General features: G+C 42.4%; 1 protein-coding gene across 5 annotated transcripts in view; it reads right to left on the reverse strand.

The window, feature by feature from the left end:
* TRAF6 (TNF receptor associated factor 6) overlaps positions 1 to 23,144 on the reverse strand; it is a 31,258-nt gene extending 8,114 nt beyond the window's left edge. The window contains exons 1-2 of one of the 5 annotated variants that reach the window (XM_084632301.1): positions 23,068 to 23,144; positions 9,400 to 9,728 (exon numbers count right to left, since the gene is read on the reverse strand). In XM_084632301.1, coding sequence (XP_084488427.1) covers positions 9,400 to 9,701 — 302 coding nt within the window. In that variant the 5' untranslated portion in view covers positions 9,702 to 9,728; positions 23,068 to 23,144. Of the gene's footprint in view, positions 1 to 4,967; positions 5,326 to 9,399; positions 9,729 to 11,289; positions 11,333 to 22,539; positions 22,598 to 22,724; positions 22,797 to 23,067 lie in introns of those variants that run through there. The other 4 variants (XM_084632304.1, XM_084632302.1, XM_084632303.1 and 1 more) reach the window with 4 other exon arrangements.
* Positions 23,145 to 26,355: the final 3,211 nt, after the last annotated feature.

Below are 26,355 nucleotides of genomic sequence, written 5' to 3' on the forward strand. Positions count from 1 at the left end.
CAATTCCTATTGAAGTTAATGGGTGTTTGTTCCACACACAAGAGAGATTTGGAATCAGACATTTAAAGAGTTCTGCAACTTTTGTCCCTTCTCCTCTCGCTGTTTTTTTTTTTTAATGTGAAAACATACCATTGTTACAAGTAGCAGCCACAATTACCATAATTAGAAATTGAGAAGCAAGTATTTCTATTTTTTCCAGTTTACTTTATATTTGACACTTTTGGTTAGTCAGTTTCCCTGTTACCTCTGTATAATCAGTTAGACTCCTTTATTTTGGGTCTTTCACACAGCAACAGGAATAAGAAAAGCCACCAGTAAGAAGTCTTGAAAAATGTAATGCTCAAGACATAAAAACGAGGAGGGATTTGGGGCAGGTGTATCTGAAGCAATTTTAAGAAAAGAAATTTAAATTGACTCGATTTCAAGTGATGCCCCTTAAAAGTTTAATGTATCATTTTCCTTGTTTTACACTCATATATGCACAGGACATTTAAAAAAAAAAGCCATCATCTAATGCCATTCAAATAGCTATCCACCCATACTGTCCCCCATTCCCCAATTTTTGTCTGGAACAGCAGAGATTACCTGATACCTGTTGCCTTCAGGTGCAAACCAACACATTCATATGGGAATGTGCAAGGTTAAGTAATATAGTTAAACAGAAGAATTCTGAATTGTGGTGCTAATGGCCAATACTGCTAGTGTGAAAAAACGTGGATTAACAATACTCTGAGTGGGTTGTGAGTCAAAAGGCCTTTGCGGTTCAAAGATCATTGGATTTTGGGGGGGGGGGGGGGGAGAGGTAGATAAATAGTGGTGTTCATTTGACAAGGAAATCTTTGGCCAGCACCTACTTTGTTAGCATTACTTCTACAGAAAAGGGAGGTAAGTTTAGACTTTTTATAAAGAGTCCATGACCTTCCTTTTTATGGTTTTGCTTTCAGGAGATGGTTTGCCACAAGAATCTCACTCCTAAACAGAAAAAACAAAGCAGTGGTCTGCAGTTTCAGCTCTCATAGCTCCCCAGTCCAAACATTGCTCTCAGTGTCACAATACATAAACATTCATTCTACTTACAACCAACAACCGGAAGCTGGTTGTTACAGGTATAATGTGGTATAATGTAGTGTAATGCATTACAAACTTCCTGCTTATAATTAAGTTTATAGTTAGCAGTTGGACCACATTAAATAAAAATCAGCAACTTTTCATGGCTAGGGGAATGGGAATTGCCTCAGCTCTAAAATGGGGATAACACCCACGCACCCCTTTACAGTGATGGGATAAGGATTAGCTAATTAATTGGCATTTATATATTACTTTATAGTCATTGTTTACAACAAATATTTTAATGTATTCGTGAATGTGATGCAGTTAAGTGTTTGTGAATGTGACATCAAGACTGGTTAGAGCCAGGCTTAGTGTGGAAAGACGCTATACACACTTCCCACACACACTTCAATATATGCACCCCAGTACCAATTTGCACTGCTTGTTATTCCAGATTGGGGGCTTTCCTGCAGAGACACTGACTTTCTGAGTTCCCTGGGGGTGCTCAACCCCTGGCTCTGCCCCCACTCCACCTCTTCCCCCAAGCCTCCACCCTGCCTCTTCCCGCCCCCTCCCCGGCCTCTGCCTGCTCCCGCTGCTCCTCCTCACCCAATGCCTCCTGCACACTGTTCAACAGATGATCACTGGTGGGTGGGAGGCGCTGGGGCCCACCAGTGGGCAGGAGGTGCTGGGGGGTGGGGAGCGGGAGGAGCTGGGGCCCACCAATGGGCGGGAGGTGCTGGGGGGCGGGGAGGAGCTGATCAGTGGGGCTGCCAGTGGGTGCCGAGTACCCATTATTGTTTTTTTCCATGGGTGCTCTAGCCCCAGAGTACCCACAGATTCAGCGCCTATGCTTTCCTGAACAATGACTGAGAATCGTGGTAAGTTGTGCCACAACGAGTGGTTCTTGTGATATGGACAAGAATCTACTAGCAAGTACATTGAGAATATTATATTCACTAGCGATCTAAATCCAAAGCCACAGCACCATCTAGCCTCTAAAAATTGCTCAACAAACCTTTGCATGTCTTAGCAGCTTAACTGAGAAGTGTAATGGTGACTCTGTACATAATTGCTTTATTCTGATTGTATCTTACACATGCCTATCAATGAATATTTAGATTGGGAAAGAGGCAGGAAGCTTACAGGAGGAAGACAGAAAGTGAACTAGCCTAAATAGCCATTGCTACTAGGGAAAGCTCAGTAAGATACTCAATGGCAAAAGTTAATTGGAGAAACCTGAAAAGAAACCTATTTAAAACCTATTTGAAACCTATTTAAGAGAGTAGCCTGTTTAAGATTTTTTTTCTTTTAAGCCCCAGTCACATTCTGGTTGGGTCACAGACTTCCTTGACAATGGTTCTCCTAACACCACAGGCAGGCAGGCCCCTCACCTACAGCAGTAATTGAAACGTTAGGATTTTCAGTGAAGTTACTGAGTTAAAAACATTTTTAAAACTCTTCAGTGTTTTAAATGTCACTGGTAAAAAGTAGAAGCATTGTGTGTATTACACATTCAGATTCCTTGAGGAGTTTTAGATTAGCTTCTAAAGAGATTTTACGACTATTGCTACTATAGCTCCAGACTGGATAATATGGATGGATGCACTGACCAAGGTAGGCATGTCCCTTGAAGTACAGTTCCATATTAAGGATGTGCAAGAACACTTTAATCCTGTGTTCCAGGTGTTTTGTGGATGGGTTCTTGGACAACGTGAGCAATGATGTTGCACTGGAACACCTATAGGCTTGGCAGCTTTGGTTTGCTGAATCCCCTTTGTTATTTTCCCCTTTAAATAAAAACTATATGGCATGACCCCTAGCTTCTACTGCTAGTCAAATATTTGCAAGCCATTTGATTAGTTTTTCCTTTCAGCTGCTGAATGCATTATTTGCAGATATCTTTTTTCCTACTGTGCAGCTCTACAGATTGTTGCAAATTATTAGTCGTTATTTGCTGCTTTTGCTGGCAGTTTTTCAACCAGCTGTAGTGGCTGTTTCAGAGATGGCCTCTCTTTTCCTGTAGTATCACAGCACGTATAATCAGCCAAAGTGCTTCTGCTTATGGTCCCCCAAACTGAAACGGGAGGGAAAGTGGAGGCACAGTGTTTTTCCAGTGAGGGGCATTTGACTATAGAACTCAAGCCACTCATTTCTGTTGGTCCATCAGATGTATCATATATCAAATGTCAGAAAACTCCTCAAGTGCTACGTAAGTTTTGTCCTGATGAGATTATAAGAGACAGAAAACTGGAGTCACATTATATTTTTTAAGTATTATATTGGTGCTTACAGATTGTTTTTGGTTAGCAAATTTTAGAAGTAAAAATAAAAGCTAATAGCTCTAGTGTGGAAACACACACTAACAGTCACCTAAAGAAGCCATTTTCTCTGCTACTGTAGGTCAAATAATCCATCCTAAAGGTGTTTTCTAAGGCTTTACTTACAAAAAAGACAACACTTTCTGAGAAGCAATGTAATTTACTGCGATCCAACCCACATGATGTATTTGTAGCCTACATGATGTAATCTAAAGTTCATTTTTAAAAAGCTTCTAGCCCTGGATGCAGAGATAGTTTTCTAAATGTGAACTAAATGTAACCAAAGCAGTAACATCTTCCCAAGTCTGCAGAAAGCTTGAAACAATGCACTGAGATCTGAACTCCTCTGCCCTTTACTAATTGGATTAGAGTATTAATTCTAAAGCCCAACAATGGCACTTCAGTATCAACATTAACTCAGATGCATGGAAAAGGGAAAAACAGAGATGGGGAAGGACAAGACAGAAGTAGAGATGGCTTAAAGGGGAACAGATTTTCCCACTAATGACTGTGACAATCACATACTGAACAAATAACTAAACAGTTACTACATAAAAGTCAGTTCTTCCATTGATCTCTGTGGGAGCCTCCTGTTGGTATCAGTAAACCGTGTACTGTGGAAAGAATGCACCCTGAATTAATACCTTGACTGATGGGCCACAATTAAGCATGGAATTCAGCCCTGTCCTCCAAATGTTTGACACTTGCACTGCAAATCCCCTATTTTCACTATCACTACTCCCCACTCAAACCACACTGCAGAGACAAACTTCAATAGCAATTCACCAGAAAGGGATTACTGATAACACACAAAATATTATGGGGATGATCTGCAGTTTCCCAGATCTAAAAAGATGTGGCACCTCTGTTTGGTATTTACCGAAACAGCCAGTGCTGAAATGAAAGGAGACAGAAGTAGGAATTTCCTTTTCTGTGAAATAAAAGCCTTTTGTTATTAGTACTCTCTTACAGGTCAAATAGGTGTCGATTTATACTGAGCAACTGCACTGTCGCTGCAAGGAAGAGAAACCAATTCCCATGCACTGTGGTTTAGAATGGAAGTTTCTCCACCTGCCAGTAAATGTGTTTTCTTTTGAACATCTTATTTCCCCTAGTTCCACATTAAGCAATATGATGGCAAGCACCTATTAAGAAACAGAATTTGGGGTACAGTCATTAAGTGGTAGACTACAAAAGCACCTCAAGAGTAGAAGGATTGGAAAACAACACAGTTTTAGGTATGTAAGGATCCCAAAGTAAAGTGAATATGAAGAACATTCTCACTTGGTGAGAGTTTCTGTAATATTTTTATGATTCCTATGCACACCTCAGTTTCAGTATGTATTTTGCATCATTATCTGGGGATACAAAAGGGTTAAACACATGAGGTGTTGGGTCACCTAGCTGTCTGGGGTGGAATGAATGTACTGGCTGAAACGAACCTATATCAATGGAGAATGGAAACACAATGGAAGCCTCAAGGACTAAGCAACTGACACTTATGGGAATCTCTGGCAGGCAGAGCTTGTAAACTCAACGTGGGCTAACAAGCTCTGGATAAGAGTTGGCTTTTGGGACGGGTTCAGCAGCTCTCACCTGGGAATGACCATGAGACAGAGCCACCCAGAGCCAGAAGCAGATTCCACAGCAGCTTGGCCAGATGGAAAGCTGACTTGATCAGAATGGCCTATGTTTTAACCTTTATTTCTCTATGCTAACCTAAGGACTTCCTCATGCTGAGTTCCAGCTGACTAATAAATCCGACTCTGTTTTGAAAGCCTGCCAGATGTCACTGCAAATACTTGCTGAGGTGCACTGGTCCCTGAAGAGTGTAAAATTGTGAGCAGAAGTCTCTCTGTTGGATTCACTGAGCAGAGCTCACAATGTGAAACAGCAGTGCTGAGTCCATGTGGCCTACCCTCAAGAGTGGGACCTCTCGAGGATCTGACACACAGTGGTTCCTCCAAGGTCCTGTTTAAAAGCTGGGACATAGCAGAGCTCTTGTGTATCCGTGACAAAACTCCACTGACAGAAAATTTTAATTAAAAAATTCTGCCTTTTTAATCAGTGAAGATGTTTTTCCTTGAAGTGGTTGGGAGACTAAGGCATTTCTAAAGCTCCATATACACCTTAGTATCTAGGTGATCTGCTTGCAAGATCAACAGATACTACATCCCCTTTGAGTGTTTTGATTTCTTGTGCAAACTTATTCATAAAATCCTAAGATTAGTTTAAGCAGAGGGTATGTGCTGGGGCTACTGCACACAGGAAGTCAGGCAGAAATAGATCCTGGAGTCCTGACTCCCAGTGGACTAGCCTACATTCATGTAAAAGTACTTACAAGCCTGGTATCGAAGACTTGTAAGTTATCCGGGTATGTACTGGATAACAAACTCAGTTCTAGTGTGAATTGTATACTATATATAAATTGCACACAAGAACTACATTAAGAAAATTAAGATTGCAAACTCATGCACCCAAAAGCAAAAGAAGTAAGGCGTAAATTATTGACAGTGAAGGTAATTAACCCTTGGGACAATTTACCAAAGGTCAGGGAGGATTTTCCATCCATCACTGGCAATTTTACAATCAAGACTGGATGTTTTTCTAAAAGCTATGCTCTAGAAATTATTCTGGGGGAAAGTCTATGGTCTAAATTATGCAGGAAGTCAGACTAGATGATCACAACGGTCCCTTCTGGCCTTGGGATCTATGAAAAAAAAGCAAGTATTAGAATTAAGGTTATCTATGCAACTGTGCATTATAAAACAGTCTTTAATTACATGGCCATATAGTCCCCGCTCCCGCACATCCATAAGTCCCTGCCTTATTCAGTGCACAGGACTGTCTGTGCTCATTTAATGAGCAGCTATTCAATATTTCATTTTATACTTGTTTACTGCTCACCATTCAAGTCCTGTTATGAATACAGAATTAAATTCTTCATGGCTTTTCTATGGCTATCATCACTATAGTACGAGTGCTTCACAAACATTAATGCATCTATCTTCATAACAAATCAAAAAGTATCCACTAATTTTGGGTGCCAAGTTTGAAAAGTGACTAGGATCTGATTTTTTCAGAGTACTTGGCACTTTATACATTCAAATACAAATACAACGGACTTCAGTTGCAGCTGCGAGCATTCAATATTCTTGCAAATCAGATCCCAGGGTCTCAAGTCAGGCATCCAGAAAATGAGGAACAGTCAGTGGCCACCTGTGAAAAGTTTGGTTTAAGTAACTTGTCCACTGTCACATAGGAACTCTGGCAGAGATAGCGATAGAATCCAAGTCTCAAGGGCAGCATTCAACTGCCTAAGCCATGAGACCATCCTTTCTCTCCCTGTAATCCCCCGTCCCATTCACTACACACCTTCCAACTTCTACAAGGAGTGAGGCCAGACAACAGCCTCATATTGCAACACAACTGATTAATTCCATGAGCATTGTCTATCCCATGCACAGAATGGGGCAGGGAACCTGCGGGAAAGACAGTATGTGATCATGTAATTAAAGACTGTATCATAATGCGTGCACACGAGGGTGACAAATTAAGGTGGCACAGGCAATCTTAATTCTGGCATTTACTAATTGAGTGCTTGACTTTGCAGACTTAGCATTTTAATGTAGTTTTTATGGATGTTATTTCATAGGTTTTTTTAAAAAACTAAAAAAAACCCCAAATTCTATCAGGTGGAAGCCCACTGATTTTTACATGGGTCATCCAAAAGATACTAACCCTGCTGATTCACAGCAAGGATCTCAGCTACTCACTTTGCTTGGTGGCAGAGAGCAGTAGTAGTTTGTCATCCTCTATGTAGGATGGGCACATTTTGCTAATGGGTTCCTGTGACCAAAAGCACCCCTATGTTCACACCCTATACACTGTGTTCACACCCTACACACCTTGTGAGATATCGTTTGAAAACTAATTACTTGTTGCTCAAGAATATTGTGAAATGTATGTAGCAACATTATATGTAAAGTTATGAATTCCTCCTGTGTGATGGTGTTAGCACATGTTCAAACTCTCACAGCCCTGACTAGGCAAAAGTTGTTACGCAGGTCTATCCTAAACAAAGATATGTAAATTCAGGTAAATACACATTCAAGTAGTAAACAGGGTCCCTGAGCCAGCTAGAAGGGGAAATGGCAGGAGACAAGCATACATAGGGGAGAAGAAAGAACATGCAGCCACCTTCACCATCAGCCTCAATGTTGCCTTCTTTACTGTTTGAATAAACTTTGCTTTGATGGGTAATCCTCAGAAGAATCCAATTCAAAAGGGTGGCTGGACTACAAAACTGAGGGGCAAAAACACCCCAAGGCATCTCTCCCTATCTCTCTCTTTTACCTAAGATGACAAAGGAACTAGCCCCTGGACTTTGGGGTAGATCCTGACCTGAGAATTTGGTCAGCAATGTTGTTGGGAACATAACGGTAAGGATTTTACCTTGAACCAAGTCTAGCTTGTTAAGTTTTAGCTATCAGAAAGCATTTTATCTTTATTTCTCTTGTAATCATTTCTGACTTTAATACCTCATATTTGTACTCACTTAAAATCTCTCTTTAAAAATAAAACAAAATTTATTTAGCCACAATCTAAACTAATCCAATGTCGTGTTTCAACTGAGCTGTTTGGTAACTTCAGTTAAAGTAGCCATATGTTGACTATTGACCCGTCACATGGGCAACGGACCTCTAATATCTGAACTGTTCAGGAGAGGGCTGTACAGTGCAGAACACAGGTTTTGAGGGAAAATTTTGGACTGGGAGTGTGTTGGGGTCACCCAGCAGGTCGTAACCAAGGCTTCTGGAAGCCAGAGTGTGGCTGGTGTGTTGCTGACTGGCTGCTGGGGTCAGAGTTGCTGTGTCAGGGCTGTACAGACACTCAGCGTGTGACCTGCATGCTGGTAGGCTGTTTCTGAGCAGCCCAGCAAAGCACTGTGAGGCACCCAAGGTTGCAGGGAAAGCAGTGACAACTTCTCATTGGTCTGGACTGTACCCCGGAAGTGAGAGTTCCACAGTTACTAGCTGACAGAGGAATACTGAGACTCAGGAATTCTGAGTTCTATTACAGGTTCTGAGGCAAGTGTATTCTAATAGAGAGACTCCTCTGGCCTACTCCCTGCCCCCAGCCCCAGCCTGCTTTTCTTCCAGTCCTTCCCACCCCCTAGCTCGTCATCTAAATCCCTCAATGGCTTTGTCCCAGCCTGTTTTCTCACCACTCCCCCCTTATCACTCTGCATTCCAGGCAGGCAGCATCCTTCTCCTCCTCCTCCCCACTGCCTGGGTACCAGTGTTGGGTGGGAGGGGTCGGGCACTGAAAGCAAAGTAATCTCCCTGCTCAATTGCTGTACCTGGTGTCACAGTGGCCCCTGGCTATAGGAAGGAACTGCAAGTCCTACTCAGCCTCACAGCATGCATAATGCAGATGAAATCAGAGAATTTACTTGCCAAAGAAGTTTCTATTGAGCTCGTACAAACAGATTTTCAGAAGCTCATAACTTGGTCAAAGATGAGCAAATGTTCACAGGGATGGCAAAAAGCACATCCCTGACTCCAGGGTGACCTCTGTGCCAAATTTCAAGTCCCTGCTCCAAGGCAAGGAGGCTCTAGAGCTTCTCAACAAATTCTGGAGCTCATGGCCTAAACATCTTATTTTCCCCCTAACCTTGTTCTGAGAAACAGCTGAATTGTTTTTACTGGAAGTTTCCGAAAACTTCATTCTGAGGCAGACACCAAATATGGAAAATTTCAGCCTGAACAGGTGAAGTCTGGCAAAGATATAAGCAACTAAAAATAGGGTCTTATAATGGGGCAACATTAACTATAGGCATTGCTAACTAGACCATCCGTAATATAGCATCTTTAAAGATGTGCTAAGTCATAACACATTGAAAATATAGCAACAATAAGACATATATAATTTGTCCTCACAAGTTGCACTAAGTTATGTTGCCAGAAAGCTGCTACACTCAGGTCAACATTCTTCCTAAAATCAATTCCCATGAGCACTCCTTTACCTTATTGATTTGACAATGCAGCCTTTGCAAAACCGGTGTCCGCATGGCGTCTGCACTGCTTCCCGTAGAGCCATCAAACAGATTGGACATTCATATTTACTTTCCAGCGGGGGATCAAACTCCACGTCATATCCTTGAGTCTCCTCCGTGAAGGAGTTGGGAAGGTTTCCAGTCCCACTGCTGACAGACACACCTATGCTGTCTTCTTTAGCTCCAGCACTGCACGCACTGGCCATGGCTGCACAGCAGCCAGTCTCCAGATCTCTGGCTCTATAGCTGTTGTCACTCTGTATCAAGCTCATAGTAACTATGAGTACCGAGGAGACGATCTGAAAAAACAAAGATATATTAAATCAAGTATTCTAAAAGCTGGCTTTCCAGGCATTCTCCCTCCAGCACCCAGCCCTTATCTTGGACCTAAAACGGGGGTCACTGGGTCCGGAAATGTAAACCCTTCAGCAGAGTTGTTTCAGCTCATGGACTACCTTTTTATTGCCCTTACTTCCCTTCTATCTCATCTCACAATCTTACAACCTCTGGGGGGGGGGGGGAGCAGCCTTTAATTTTTTAAACTGCTCTTGCAGTCTGCTCCATCTCTGATTTGCCATGTTATTTCAATCTCAGAAGAAAACGTCTTTTCTCCCTATTAAAAGAGAGAAAGTCTGCTCTCTCTCTCTCTAATATTATTTACCCCCATAAAGCCTTCTGAGATAGTTTGTATAAAAATGCTGTACAAAACAGTTTTATTATATGAAGCAATCTCAGCTTCACATTCTGTGCCACTGTAAGTCATATTTGACATTTTTAGGAAAGTAGGATTCATGGTTTAGGTTTCAAATTATTTGATACGAATATTCTGGATGTACATCAATGAAAAAAATAGTACAAGAAACAAAGTAGATGTTCAGCTGCAAATGCGAGTCAAACAATAGTGCAGTGCTGATAAGATTTTTATATCAGCAATAAGATTTTCAATTTAGTCAATCTATAAAACATGAGGTAAGGATCAGGTTTCTTCAGTACGATCTGGAAGGGCTAGACACAAACTAGTCTAAAATGCTTTTCTGCTCTCCTGTACCTCCTCCAATATAGCTGGAAAGATAGCATGAACACAGGAAATGAATCCTATGTACCTGCAGAAGGGAGAATATTGTTAGCAAAGTTAGTTTTTCAAATGCTGCTCTCAAATGTTGAATTCATATAGCAATAAAGCTGATAAAGGCTCTGATAGAATACTTGGAATATTATATTACAGTAAGTGGTTTACAGGTTTAATTCAAAGTGCTAGTTTAATGTACAAACTACTCTATGATTTCGGGTTCAGGCTACTAGAAAACAGCAACCGCACATGCACACACTTCAACCTGGCAACTGGGATCTCCTGGGATGCTCAAGTTAAGAGCCACTGGATTTGTAGGACTAGGATTGCGGGTTCTCAGTAGGCCCTCATTTCTGGAACTCTCCATCACTGCCGAACTCAAAGCCACAAAGTCTAATCTAGCCACTCAGTCAGTTGCCTTAAAAGCTAGGCAAAGCCAAGTTTGCAGGATAGGGTGTGTAGTTCTCAAGTTTGAGACCATCTCCTGTGTGCTTTTATATTTTGTACAGGCGTGCTGACAGGCAGATTCTGAATAATAAGTAATGCTTCTAAAAGGGACTAGTACCAAACCACTTAAGATACAGACAAGATCAACAGTGTGATGGATCTGGAGTTTTCTGTAATAATTTATTAACGTTTGGAATTGACCTGGTTATTGTGATATTTAGTGTATGCATATACTGAGTTAATACTGCTGTGGAATTGTCAGGAAACCACCAAGGAAGGGGAAGGGTGGATCCATACATAGGCTTCTCAGTACACACTTGAGGCACAATGCAAGAGCCATTCACCTTGATGCTCCATTGAGACCCACTGTTGGACTGGTCAGACAGGTTTTTCCAGGTACAAATCAGTACCTGTGAAGGGGGAAGGGAGAAAAATTAGAAGACTCAAGAGGGCTTAAAGAATCACATTCATGGGGACACAGGTTTCTGACCGTATGGCTACATTACAGCTTAAGTCGACATAAATTATGTCGCTCAGTGGTGTGAATTAACCACACCCTGCTTGGAGTGACATAATTTATGCTGATTTAAGCGCCGGTATGAATAGTGCTATGTCTGCGGGAGAGCCACCGTCACTCATGAGGAGAGGGAGGGCTGGAGTAATTAAACTGACTGGACTCTCTCCTGTCACCAGAGAGTTTATAGTGGCTGTAAGCTCTCTAGTGAGGCCATATAGCCTGAGAAACCAAAGTCTGCCGCTGGGGCCTTCAGGAATTAGACACCTGGCATCCCCTCAGAAGGGTGTTTAGGCTTTAGGTAAGCTAGATACGCATGTAGATCTTTTGTTATTTTAAGATCCTTTCCTCTGAAATACTTTGTTCCTATGGTTAAACAAACAATACTTCTGTTTTAAGAAGGCTGTTTTGGGTCATTAATTCACTGGTCACAGATCCTGAAAGGAAAAACCCAATCAGACCTTCAGGGTAAGAACTAGACTGGTGCCTATTTGAGATAATGAAAGGATCCACCCCAAGAAAAGGGAAGGCATGAGACCTTAGGGGTGCACTCAGAAGAGACGAGGAAACAGACAGGGATGCAGCTAATCCTGTAACTGTGACACACAGGAATTCAAGAAGTCAAGCTGAAAGGAAGAAAAGAAATAGAGTAGGCCTTGTGCTTTCATCACAAGTATGAGTATTCCATCTATTTTATAGAGTAGAATCTGTTAAAGACAGATCTCTTCCTTGTGATCATCATTTTATCCTTCTGGAAAATCCTACTAAAGTAGTACTTAAGGAGAGTAGGATTTTATCCAGTATAATCTTAACAATTCATCATTTATAGCACTTTACAGTATCTACAGGAGTTTGAAGCATTACACTTACTCCTCTCCAATCTGAATTGGATTTCTGTAACCAGAGTAGCTATGAACCATTCAGTCTATGGGGAAAAACATCAGAGTCATCTTAATGGATGAGTCAATGCAACCAATCACCACCCTATTATTGCATAAAAAATCCCTAATTATAAACTAATACTCCTTTCTTATATGGAGCTTTCCATCTGCACACTTCCAAAAGGTTTATAAAAGGTGGCCAACTCTTTTACCTCTGTTTAATGGGGAAACTTCAGGCACAGAGAGGCAATACTTTAAACAAATAAATCAAGTCAGTTTTAAGTGAATTGTGGTGGGGTTCCTTCCAAAACCCAGTGACTTAGGGCACGTCTTCACTAGCATGACCCTAGCATGGCTGTGTAGTCGCAGCAGAGCGCTATAAAAAAAAAAACCCACCTCCATGAGGGGAGTAGCTCCCAGCGCTGGGAGCCACTGTATTTGTGCTGGAAATGGCCCACCTTGATTTTCATACACATTGTAAGGAGAGTGGTCACTTTGGATAAGCTATTACCAGCAGGAGAGTGAGTGTGTGTGTGTGGTTTTTGGAAAAGGGGAGGAGGGGTGAGAAAACCTGGATTTGTGCTGGAAGTGGCTCACCTTGATTATCATACACATTGTAAAGAGAGGTTTCAGAGTAACAGCCGTGTTAGTCTGTATTTGCAAAAAGAAAAGGAGTACTTGTGGCACCTTAGAGACTAACCAATTTATTTGAGCATAAGCTTTCGTAAGCTACAGCTCACTTCACTGGATGCATACTGTGAAGTGAGCTGTAGTTCACGAAAGCTTATGCTCAAATAAATTGGTTAGTCTCTAAGGTGCCACAAGTACTCTTTACAATAAGAAAAGGAGAGTTGTCACTTTGGATGGGCTATTATCAGCAGGAGAGTGAGTTTGTCTGTGTGTGTGTGTGGGGGGGGGGGGGCGGAGGGTGAGAAAACCTGGATTTGTGCTGGAAATGGCCCAACTTCATTATCATACACATTGTAAGGAGAGTGATCACTTTAGATAAGCTATTACCAGCAGGAGAGTGCGGTGGGAGGAGGTATTGTTTCATGGTCTCTGTGTATATAATGTCTTTTGCAGTTTCAACGGTATGCATCCGGTGAAGTGAGCTGTAGCTCACAAAAGCTTATGCTCAAATAAATTGGTTAGTCTCTAAGGTGCCACAAGTCCTCCTTTTCTTTTTGCGAATACAGACTAACACGGTTGTTACTCTGAAAACTGTCTACACTGCCACTTTGCAGCACTGAAACTTGCAGTACTCAGGGTGTGGGTGTTTTTTCACAACCCGAACAAGAAAGTTGCAGTGCTGGAAAGTGGCAGTGTAGACAAGGCCTGAGTTTTATTTTGTCTTAAAGGGAAGTCCCTCCCCACATGTTCTTACAAAAACTGAGAGACGTTGCTAAATCTTTAAGTTTACAGTGTTGCTGCGGTTGAATAGCTGAAAATATAACAATTACTTAGCCCTAATTTTAAATAATTCCTTCATGTGATTTAAAAAAAACTGAGATCTTTTATACTTTGTGTTTGCATCTGTCTCCTCCTCCTCCAATACTGCACCCGTACTGCTACTCCTGCACAATAGCAGTACTGGAGCAGCATACCAGAGGGAGACAGACATAAACCTCATCTCTTTCACTGTGGGATCAGACACTTCTCTGTTGGCTGAGCTGGGGCAGACAATGAAATGAACAAACAGCAACTTAGTTGTGAAAGCAGTGCATGTGCACTAGCATGATTCTCTGCTGGGGAATTTCCAGGCAAGGGGAATTTTAAATTGCTTGTAGTTCAGATGAAGAGGATGGATTTGAAAATGCAGGATATTCCCAACACCATGTCTAATTTAACCCTTTCTTCGCCACTTCACTAGGCATTTATTCTCCAGTCTAGAAGTCTCAGAAATCCTTTCCCTGATATTCAGCTCAAATTTTTATCCCCTTCCCGCCTAAACAATACTTCTCTGGTCTCATTATAATTATATATTAGCACACATATATACAGATTAGTTTGGAAAAATGATGTTGTGTCAGCCATGGTATTCCTTTAGCCCAGCACCACGCAGCTATAGTCATCAGAATAGCTTTGAAAGGAGGTGGTACCACCTCCCCAGTGACAAGGGCATAAGTCTTCAAGTTTAACTACTTGTCCATAGACCAGAGCCCCAGAATTTGTCTGCAATTTAGAAGCCTGGAAAAGTTATGTGGAATGTTTTATATGTACACTGTGGCCTAAACTTTGGCCATTTATCTTTGGTAAATGAAGGCAATACCAAACTAAGGGCTTGTCTACACAAACATTTTATAGCACTCTAACTTGCTGGCTCAGGGGTGTGAAAAATCACCCCTCTGAGCACAGCAAGTCTGAACGCTTTAAAGCGCTAGTGTAAACAGGCTCCCAGCGCTCGGAGCTAATCCCCTCGTGGAGGTGGATTACCAGGAGCGCTGGGAGACCTCTCTCCCAGTGCTCGCGTGCGACCACACTTGCACTTCAAAGCGCTACCGTGGGAGCGCTCCCGCGGCAGCGCTTTGAAGTTTCTAGTGTAGCCATGCCCTAAGCAGTTCAGGCTATATTTTTTTTCAATTAACTAAACACCTGAAACTAAACTGAAGTGCATACATATGTCTACAAATACACATAGTAACTATTTCAAAAAAATGAAAGGAATAAGCTGAGAATTAAATTCAGTAATATTTCTCTTTTTAAGGAACTGTGTAGAGTTTTTAGCCTGTGTGTAAAAATAGAGTAACTCCTCACTCAACGTTGCAGTTATGTTCCTAAAAATGCTACTTTAAGTGAAATGATGTTAAGCGAATCCAATTTCCCCATAAGAATTAATGTAAATTTGGCGGGGGGGGGAGGGGGGCGGGTTAGGTTACAGGGAAATTTTTTTTGCCAGACAAAAGTGGCTGCAAACATTCCCTGTGGAAACTGAATGTGATGATAAACCCATGTTATCCCACTGGAGTGCACCACTCCCTCCACTTTCCAAAGTGCCGGGGGCAGGGGGGAGGAGAGAAGAAAGTTGTGTATGTGTGTGTGAAAGACAGATGCGCATTGCCCCTTTAAGTATGCTGACTCCACTCTAAGTACACTGCCTTTTTAAGTAGATCAGCAAGTTAAGACAGCAGCTGCTGCCAGCAAGCTCCCTCCATCCTGAGCCCTGTCCTGTCCCCCAACCCCATGATCTGTGGAGATGGGGTACAGGAGTGTGAGGGAAGGAACGGGGGGGGGAGGGGGACACCCTGACATCAGTACTCCTCTTCCCCTCCCATCCCCTGCACAGAAAGTAGAAGGCTCGCAGGAGCAGCTCCAAGGCAGAGGGCAGGAGCAGCACACGCAGTGGGGGAGGGACAGCTGAACTGTCTGGGGATAGCCTGCTGGGCAGTTGCTGCACAGAGAACTTAGGGGAGCTGATAGGGGGGCTGCTGGTCCACCCTGGATCCAAGCCTGCACCAGCTAGCTCCAATGGGCTGCTCTTTCTGCAAGCAGTGGACAAAGCAGGCGGCTGCCAAACAACGTTATGAGGGAGCACTGCACAACTTTAAACGAGCATGTTCTCTAATTGATCAGTGATGTAACAACGAAACAACGTTTACCAGGACGACATTAAGTGAGGAGTTACTGTAAGATGCACTCAGATTTGTCCTACAGACAACCATTTGACAGGAGCCTGAAGACTTCACCTCTAAGGGGGCAGTAGCTGGAGAGATGCTTTCTGAGTTGGGTAGTCAGGCATGGCTTTTCCTGATAGCTGCTGGTGCTGGTTGAATAAATTTGATGTAAATTGTGACAGACTGCTACCAATCGGGAAAGATACTCTGATAAAAATGGAGAATGTGATGCTGAACACTTCTCTGTCAGTCACATCCTTGGGAACAGGCCCAGGCTACATTTTAGGACTCCAAAGGCCCCTCAGTATTGCCTCTCCTGCTTTAAGATCAAACTGCAACTGAACTTTTAACCAGCAGGTAACTCGATGCTGTGAAACTACTTGCACTCCTGCACTATGAAGCAATGAGACTAACCGGGATATCTCAGTCAGAACAGAAGAGCTGGCTCTTACATGAGCACCACGTCATAGAATCATAGAATATCAGAGTTGGAAGGGACCTCAGGAGGTCATCTAGTCCAACCCCCTGCTCCAAGCAGGACCAATCCCCAACTAAATCATCCCAGCCAGGGCTTTGTCAAGCCTGACCTTAAAAGTATCTAAGGAAGGAGATTATACTTTGTTGGCTAATATACATATGGTTCCAGTCCAATTAACCGGGGACTATATTAAAATAACAGCCACTGGGCATAATTTAGGATTTTAAAACAATAATATTATGAAAAAATTAGCTTTGCTATGTGGAGCCTGAGGCATGTATGATTTTTGTCTAAAGAAACTGAAGAAAGGAAAAGACTTTGGTAGCAAAAAGCAAAACCAAATATTTACATACAGTAGTTATCCCTCTTGAAAGGACTTGAACAGAATTTAGTTAATCCTCACCACACCCTTGTATCATTAACCGCATTTTGCAGATTTGGAAACTGAGGCACAGAGTGGTTACATGCTGTGCCTAAGGCTAGAGTTGGAATTAGAACTCAAATTCCTGACTTCCAGGTGCATACTCAAAGCATGCCGCCTCCTCCTCAAAAGTAAATGCGTGGAAACAGATTTGACTGATCAAAGATCTGGAAAGGGAAAAAAAAATAGCCATGCCATTTTTCATGGAGAAACTGCAAACTGTATTAATTTTCAATAAGCCCAGAGGCAGTCAAATGTAATAGCTTTCGCTTGTGTGATGAACATTTGGCAACTGAACAAGAGCAGTTATTAATCAGTGGTAGTTTCTACATAAAGCACTTAAACACATGATTAGCTTCAATGGGACTTAAGCCTGTGCTTAACCTCAACTACATGCTGAAGAGCTTTGCAGAATCAGGGCCTAAATAAAGACAGATTGTGGAATCTGGACTGTAGTAGAGAAGGCTCTACCCAGGGAATCCTCTTCTCTTTTAGCTAATCATCAGAGTGGCACAGCGAGACATGACGAGAGGTCCTAATGTTTGTGATTTCTGCTGATTCAGAAGCATGTTTTCTTCTCACTCCATTCCTGCAGTGACACATTGTCTCTTGATTTACCTCCCCACCACCCCCCAAAAAAAGGTTCATAATACCAATAGTCACTTCTTTAGACTATCTATGCAAGATAATAGTCTACGCTCAAACTTAAAAACTTTTGTAACACGGTAAAGCTGTTTTAAGCAAAACAAAGAAAACTCCAAGTTTAGGTCAAATAATTTAAATGCCCAATCTACAAGTCACACAACCAGTCCTAAATCTCTTTTGCACTCAAGACTCCTGTTGAAGTCAACAAGTATTTTGGATGTACAAGGAGGGCAAAAATCACACAGTAAATAGTTACACTTAGAGTCACTAGTGAGAGAGAAAAAAGTTTTAAGGAGGTAACAAATCCTATTGCTCTCTCTCTCTCTCTCCACACATTGCATAGAATTTATATTCTACATATTTGGTATGTACCTTGCTAGACTTTCTAGAATCAATATAAGAGAAGTATTAGTCACTATAACAATCTGAAGTTATGTATACTAGACACTAGAAATTTTCTATAAATTTTTACTATTATTTCTCTGCCTCATGTATAGGGATGACAAAAAGGAAAAATACATATTGACTAGTCATGATAAGGAAAAATCAATAAAATGAAAACAGGCCGGAATAGTTATGGAACAATATTCTTCCAATACCGTATTCCTTATATGAAGTTACTAAACAAAAATCTAACCCTCTGGTTTCAACCCTCCAGTCCATACAATGTTGCCAGCAGAGGCAATTACTTGAGTGCAAGGAAGGAAATGGTCTTCATGCAGAAATCAAGAGATTGCCACTCTAATTCCAATCTCTGCCGCAAATTTGCCATGTGACTTTGGGCACTTTATTTAGAGCTCAATCCCATAAACACTATTACAAGGCATATTAGTCAATGGGACTACTCACTACAATGCAAAGTGTGTTGCAAGTTTACACTAATATTTGCACATTGAGATCCTTACATTGGAAGGTGCTAGAGAAGAAAAATGGAATACATTCAAACAGAGCATATGAAGTGCAAAAAACAGAATTTCTGTTTTCTTGCTAAAGCCCTTAGTAATAGTTGATTTTCATTCCAAATTTTCCCTTGAGGCATAGGAGTTCTTTAGTAGTGACAGTTAAAACTCCCTAACCGCTTGGCCAATAACAACTGTGATTAAATATTATTTAACTGTCAACCTAAGACTATAAAAAGGGAGAAAATGTTCTTGTTCAAAGCAGGAAAAAAACCCAAAAACCCAGCAATAACTGAAGCCAGTAAGACTTTCAGTTCTAGTCACTGGTGCTGGATAAAATTGCTCTTTCTTTAGGCCCTTGGGAATTTCTGCAGCTTTCTAGCTAGTTTCTCTTTGGTTGGAGAGAATGTTGACAATATTTTATGATTAAGTAATTGCACACTTAGTGTTACTTAGGAGATTAGATGGGAGCTACTCAGTTATGCATGCAGTCTTTCCCCGGAGAGTGCATGTCCTGGTTAATCAAAACAACATTTTTTTTTTTTTTTGGCTTTTCTTACTTTAATAAGATTTCTTGAACAGGACAAAAATTATGATAAACAAAAATGCCTTCACAGTCCAAGGTAGAACACTAAGAAAAGGATCTTGTTTCTACTGAGTATGTTTTAAATGGTCCCAGGTGTGACTGCCCTTGAACATGAGATGACAAATAAATAGTGAATGAGTGTAATTAAAAAAAGCTTATTAAATAATTTAAAGAGCCAGTACATCTGTTGACACTATTTTTTAATTTGGTTGAAATGCTTCTCAGCTATATTCAATTTCTCAAAAATAATACTTTAGAGAGCTGGTACTGATATAAGTAAATACAGAGCAAGTGTCATTTATGATACACACAGTATGGTTCACTGATTAGGGTGCCAACCTGGGATGCAGAAAACCAGGTTTAATTTCCTGATCTGCTACAGATTTGTGTGACCCAGTCTCTCTTATGCCACAGTTCCCCATACTCAGAGGTGCCGTGAAGATTTATATTAAAGATTGTGAGGTGCTCAGATACTGCGGTAAAGGGGATGATGTAAGTACCTAAGATATGCTGTGCCTAAAGCAGAGACAGACACTCTTCTGATACTGAAAACACTTTGTGCATGATTAGTTTTATTTATACAACTAGTCCTATTGACTTCAATGAGAGCAGCCATGGACTTAAAGTTAAAAATACGCATATTTTTAAGATCAGGGCCAAACAGGACTCCCAGGTTCTATTTTTGGCTCCGACATTGATCTGCAGAGTGACCCTGGTCAAGTCTCAGTGCCTTATTTTAAGGCATCTTCTAACCTCATAAGATGGTTGTGAAGATTAGTGTTTGAAGAAATGCTGTAAAACCTTTGGATAAGAAGGTGCTATGCAACCATACTATTGTTAAACAACTGAAATATCCATTCACTTTACTCTTATATTTACTTTTATTTCCCTTTGGCAGGTGACAGCAAGAGATCATTTGTGTTGCACTATGTGTTTGTACAGCCACTAACACAATGGAGCTCTGAAATTAACTTGGGCTTCTGGGCACTATTGTGATACGAATAAGATTATTTTGTCTGGAGATGCTGGATTAATTAAATTCACTGACACTGAACTGAAAATATGTACACTTCGTGTCTAAAGATTTTCCATTAAATAGATTTTTAGTAGCAAAAGTATTTTCAGGATGATTTAAAAAAACTGCACAGCATATTAGTTTACAACATTAAAACCTGACACCTACATTCATTAGTGCCTGGTGAAACTCCAGGAAAGTTTAATTGTGGGGGAAAACTGGAGAAGAACGTGGAATGAGCAGCAGACCAATGCGTAGGTAGTGTGGGCAAGAGGCTCATTTGCTGGCCATCACCAAAATAGTTCTACTGTTTTATCAAGTGTACTTAATATGTGAATAAGTTCTCTGCATGGTATTGAGGCTAATTTTGTGGTCCTTTCATGCTACAAGAAAAGTGAAATAACATGAATATGAAGTCATGGACTAGAAAACTATGGCTCTTGATATTAAATTTAATCACAGGATCTGTAGAGAAACAGAGTTTGCTAGCACTTTTCTCAACACTTGTAGCTTCCAGAAGTGTATGGAAACAAGATGCTATAGCTTCAATGCAATTATAAGCAGAAAAATGACTTAAAGGGGTTCCATGTTTAGAACTTGCAAATCAAAAGGTGGCTTTCTAATGACAAGCACTGATTCCCAAACTATATTCTTTTTATCTTTTCCATCACTGAAGATGGCATTCAGAACTTTACCACTCTGTTGATATGACACAGAACAGAATCCACATTGCTCATGAATAGCTGTTGGCTGTGCAGTCCTAAAATTTGCCAGAGGCATATTTTGCCTCTGACAAGGTGGTTCTATTCTTAATCATTTTTAATATTATGACCACACTAATCCACTATGATTACAGACTATCACTTAATAGGAGGAAGGTTTCCCCATCATCTTAAACAATGGATGTAATCCAAACTGGTCTGACAATCTGATCAGTTTTGCAGCTCTCTTGACTCAAATCTAAAGAGGCATAATGTTACCTTGTTTGAGGCAGAATTTATTAAATGAAACCAGTGTTACTGCATTCATAACTTATTACACAGATGGAGAGAGATACCGGGTAAGGCAAGTTACACTAGGCAAGGTTTCCCTTCCCCTCCCCACACCACCAACAATAATCATCACATCTAACACACTGAGAGCTGTAAACTCACATATGTACAGCTAAGTCAGTCTCTCTTTTTGACTACTATTATTTGTGTTGCAACCTATGAATGTCAGAAAAATACCATAATCCCATTAACCAGTCCATAGTTTAACAGATGAAAAGTTAGAGAAAGCTCAAAAGAGAATCTACGACCAGTTTCTAGGCTCAAAGAACCGAACAAACAATTACAGGATGATCATTTTTTTAAAGCCAGCATTGGCATTAGAAAACTAATAGAAGGCAGCAGGGATCAGGATCAAGAGAGAAAACACATAGTATCTACCCCAAGAATTTACCCCAAATAAAAATCCTTCAAGCTATTACACTTGGCAAGGGAAGTACTTAAAATATTTATTATAAATATCAAATACTGCCTGTCTGTACCAAAGAGCAACTACCATTCTTGCAAGCAAATTGTATGCTCTCTCAGATCTCATTTTTAAAGCACTTATAATCAATTAATCAATTCCTAAAGCACTTAAAGTAGATATTAGCCCCATTTTACAGACAGGAAAATGGAGACAAATGGAAATCAAGTGATTTGTCCAAGACTATACAAGGATTCTGACAGAGTTTGGGTAGAACTCAGGGATTTCCTTACAACTAGTCCTTCACTCAAGCCACTAGATCACACAAAAAGAAGTCCATCTGGATATCAGGGAGCAGGATCAATTAATCAGTGGCCATATATTCCCCTCATGTAAACCAATACAATCCTAATCTCAATGAGACTGGTGCTTGCTATAAAGAGTGAGGGAAGAATCTGGCTCACAGTGTCTACAAACACAGTCCAGACTGAGGCATAGTTTCCATTTAAAAAAAAAAAAATCATACTGCTTTAGAGATTCCAAGGCCAGAAAAAGGACCACTGGAATCCTCTAATCTAGTGATGGGGAACCTGTGGCCCACAGGCCACACGTGACAGTCCAGGTAATTTGCTGGTGGACAGTGAGAAAGTTTGTTTACATTGAATGTCCACAGACATGACGGTCCACAGCTCCCAGTGGCCACGGTTCGCCGTTTCCGGCCAATGGGAGCTGCGGCCAGTGATGCGGGCTAGCCACTGCTTCCCGCAGGTGGGCAGCCGTGCCTGCAGACGGTCAATGTAAACAAACTGTCTCGCGGCCCACCAGTAGATTGCCCACAGGTTGCCCACCACTGCTCTAGTCTGACCTTCTGTATAACACAGGACACAGAACTTCCCCAAAATAATTCCTAGAGCAAAGCTTTAAAAACATCTAATTTTAGTTTAAGAACTGCCAGTGATGGAGAATCCCCGCCCAGCCCTGGTAATTTGTTCCAGAGGCTAACGACCCTCGCTGTTAAAAATTCAGACAAATTCAGACAGGAATTAAGGCTAAGTGTCCACTTCCAGTAACCACCGGAACGGGTTATACCTTTCTCTGTTAGACGGACGCTCCTCATCAAACATCTGCGCCCCCCACAGATACGTACAGCCTGTGACCAGGTCCCCCCCACCCCGCAGCCCCTCGTTGTGAAGCGGCACAGCCCCCAGGAGCTCACGCTACGCTCCGAGGCAGGTCCCCCCATTCTAGACCCGCCCTCGCCGCTCGCCTCTGACCCCTCTCGCGTTTATCAACAGGCAGGATGTTGCCCTCTCAGCCTCTCGGAAGGATCCCGGCCACGCTACGCGCTCTCCAGCCGCGGGCAGCGAGCCACGCTCCGAGCTCTCCCTCCCCTTTCCCGGCCCCAGCGTCTCGCTCTCTACGGGTCCCCCCCCCCCCGCCCGGGAGGCAGGGAGACGCCGCAGGCCCCTTTCCCAGGCCCGGAGCTGGGGACAGGACCCGGCGGCCCCGACCCCGCGTCACGGCGGGGAAGCCGGGTCCGGGCGGAGCCGCCTGGACAGCCCAGGGAGGGGAGGGGAGGGGCCGGTGGGGCCCAGCGGTCCCCGCCCGAACACTCACCTCCGGCCGAACCGCCGCCTTCGGTTTCTGCCCCCAGCCAGGTCACTCCTTCCGACTCCCCAGAAGGACGGGCGGACGCCGCGGCCAAGAGGGACCTGAAGGAAGGCGGCTAGCGCTGCGCAGCGCCCCCTGCGGCCGGTCCGCCCGGGCAGGGCCGCTCCCGCGGGTACTTACCCCGCACTGCCGGCGGCCGTGCCCCGTCGGCGCTGGAGATTTACCAGCCTGAGCCTGCCTGCGCTGGAGGCTGGTGCCTGACTCCCCTCTCAGGCCCTGTGCAGGGATCCCTGCCCTAGTTGAGCCTCTCCTCGCAGTCCCCGCAGCATTGGGGTCCGCCGAGGGCCAGTCAGGACGCAGAGCCGGTGCTAGCCCCTGGGGGGCCCTCAGCAGAATATTTTTGGGTCCCCCTCCCATAATACTAAAACAGGCCAATGAAAAACAAATGGGGATCGCACCGCAGGCTACCTAAACAGCTGATGAGTCTTAGGTGCCTCACACAAGCATAGGATTTGCTGTTGGAGACTGAGCAGAAGGAGCCAGGCTGCCTAGCTCCAGCCCATCAGCCATGCACCCAGTCAGCCACTTACCTAAGCCCCCTCTCCACCCCGTGCCCCTCTCCTTGGTATTTCCTACTAGCTAATGTAGGTAGCTTACCACTCAGCTTTTGCAGATCTCTTTTTTAGGTGCCTAATTCTCTCCATGCATTGTATGGTGAACCTGGGTGCCTAGCTCGGGGCTGAGAATTTCAGTAGCTGGCAGGGCACCTAGGGAGTAGGTGTTTCAACCCTGGGTTGAATAACCGTTAAGTCCCTTTGGGTATCTGGGCCTTCCCCACTCTATGCCTCCTTTTCTCTATCTATAAAATGAAGATAAGAACACTTTCCCACTCACAGAAGGCTTAATTAGTTCCAAAAAATGTCTTTTAAAAAGGCCCATTTGTTCATACAAAAATACACATGAAAAAAAGCATACTTACATTTCTACATGGGGTAGCACAACAGCAGGTTGCAAAATAGGCACTTGTACAAACAGATGGTTATTTTTGCCCCCATTCCTGCAAACACATATATGCTTTATTTTAAGCAGGTATGTAGTCCCACTGTTTTCCAAATCATGGTTCGTAGGAGGGGGGCCTTTTTGTGCATAATGACATTGGTGCTGAATGGAAAAGTGATCCTTCTTTTTACAGTAATGGTGTAAAGTGTTTTGAGACCTTTGTATGAAATACACATGTAATGGTGTGTGTTAAAGTGGCCAGGGCTTCTATACTTATCCAGCCACATAGCTAACATACCCCTTGCGATTAACTGCACTGCGTATTAGGTACCTACCACTCTACTGCATCACAGATCAAAATGTTGACCTAGCAATTATTTTGGGAACTTGTAAGCACTTATTCTTGGAAGTGCTTTTGCAACTACATCTTTTTGGGTGGGCAACTGGGAATTTTTTTGTCACTGTGATTCCTGTGTCTTACACTACCATTGGCTCAGCTCCACTCGTACTAGTAATGGGGAGAGAGATACCATAGACAAAGCATAGGCTGGTCTACCACAGTACCATCTAACCTTGTTTAAGGGTTGCTGATAGACTGAATGAAAATGTTCTTATAAGGAGAAAGAAAAGGAGTACTTGTGGCACCTTAGAGACTAACCAATTTATTTGAGCATAAGCTTTCGTGAGTACTCCTATTCTTTTTGCGAATACAGACTAACACGGCTGTTACTCTTATAAGGAGAGTTACACCTGCATCTCTTTTGTATGTCAACAGTGCCATCCTGCGGTAGACTTATAAAATTGCCTTGCCACTTCAGGCAGGGGGAATGAAAATGAGAATTATTAACAGCTCTACTTAGGAAACCCTAAATTGTCTTTTACGTTTGCAAAAACCGAGCAGTACATTCACTTTTCCATGCTCAGAGGTTCTTTTTACAAGCTGTTATTTTTCATTAACCTCCTCCTTTGCTGTGGGATGCAGTTTGAGAGGCTATTTTTTCAAATACACATATGATATGAATTCCAAAGCATTAAGATAAATAACACTGGCATAGAGCTAAACAATAAATCACAACACAGGGAAAGAGCAGGTGCAGAGTACTAAGCAGGTGCAGCTGCAGGGCCTTACTCCTGTCAGTGGCTAGGTCTTGTAAGTAATATAGTTTTAATAAACACTGTGATTTGGACATCAACGTGGCCATGAGGTTCTTTCATATTACACTTGTGGTGTAAACAGAAAAAGACCCATGTCCCTCAGTGTGACCTTGGGTAAGTCATTTAGGCTTTTTGTGCCTCAGTCTCCCTGACTATAAAATGGGAATAATGATACTTACCTTTGTAAAGCACTTTGAAAGTTTCGGATGAAAAGTTCAACATATTTGCAAAGTACTCTTGCTGTTCCTGTAACCCACCAAATAATACTAGTGCAGGTGCTCATCCTAGGAATGGGAATATTCTGGGATTCTGAAATCCCAATCAGAGTTTATTCTGACACTTTATTTCAAATCTAGTTTTAATGACCATATTCAGTGCAACCTCCAACTCCTAATGATTTATGAGGTGCTGAGGCCCATAGGGGCTGTCCATAAATTACATAATACCCTTTTTGGTGATTTTTTTGAGACCCAACCCTTGTAACACTGAAACAAAAGAGGCAAAATTGAGGACCTACCTACCCTTCCTGCATTAGGTAATTTATAGACAACCCTATAGGTTATATCTACACTTGGACCTGGAGGTATAAATTGCAGCTCAAGGAACATACCCCTGCTAGCTTTGATTGAGTAGCCCACTAAAAATAGAGTATAGTCCTGGCAGGAAGGGTTAGCCACCTTAAAGATGTGCCTTGTGCCTTGGATAGGTATGTACTTGGGAAGGCGATCCTCCCCAGCAGGTACACTCTATTTTTAGCACGCTAGCTTGATCAGAGCTAGTGCAGACATGTCTCCTCGAGAGGGAATTTACATCTGCTCAAATGTAGACATACCAATTGCTGCCAGATCCCCACCTTGTGACATAAAGTGATGCAGAAACACTGTTCACCACTTGATGGTGCCAGCTGCATGGGGAAAACAAATACCCATCTGGCTTAACACGGCACACACTACTGCAGAAATTAGGCTTTGGTTGGGAATTAATCACAGCCGATGCTCAGGCTACTGCAATTCAGGATGAATTAAAACTTTTACAAGCTGACTTCTCTACAAGACAATTCCACATGTGCTTGAGACGCAAAGCATTAAGCTGCATGCATAAGAACTCAAATGGTTACTGTGATAATTGAGCTATTTCCTA

Source organism: Lepidochelys olivacea (genome assembly GCF_965140295.1).
Source record: "Lepidochelys olivacea isolate rLepOli2 genome assembly, chromosome: 6".
Classification (NCBI taxonomy): Eukaryota; Metazoa; Chordata; order Testudines; family Cheloniidae; genus Lepidochelys; species Lepidochelys olivacea.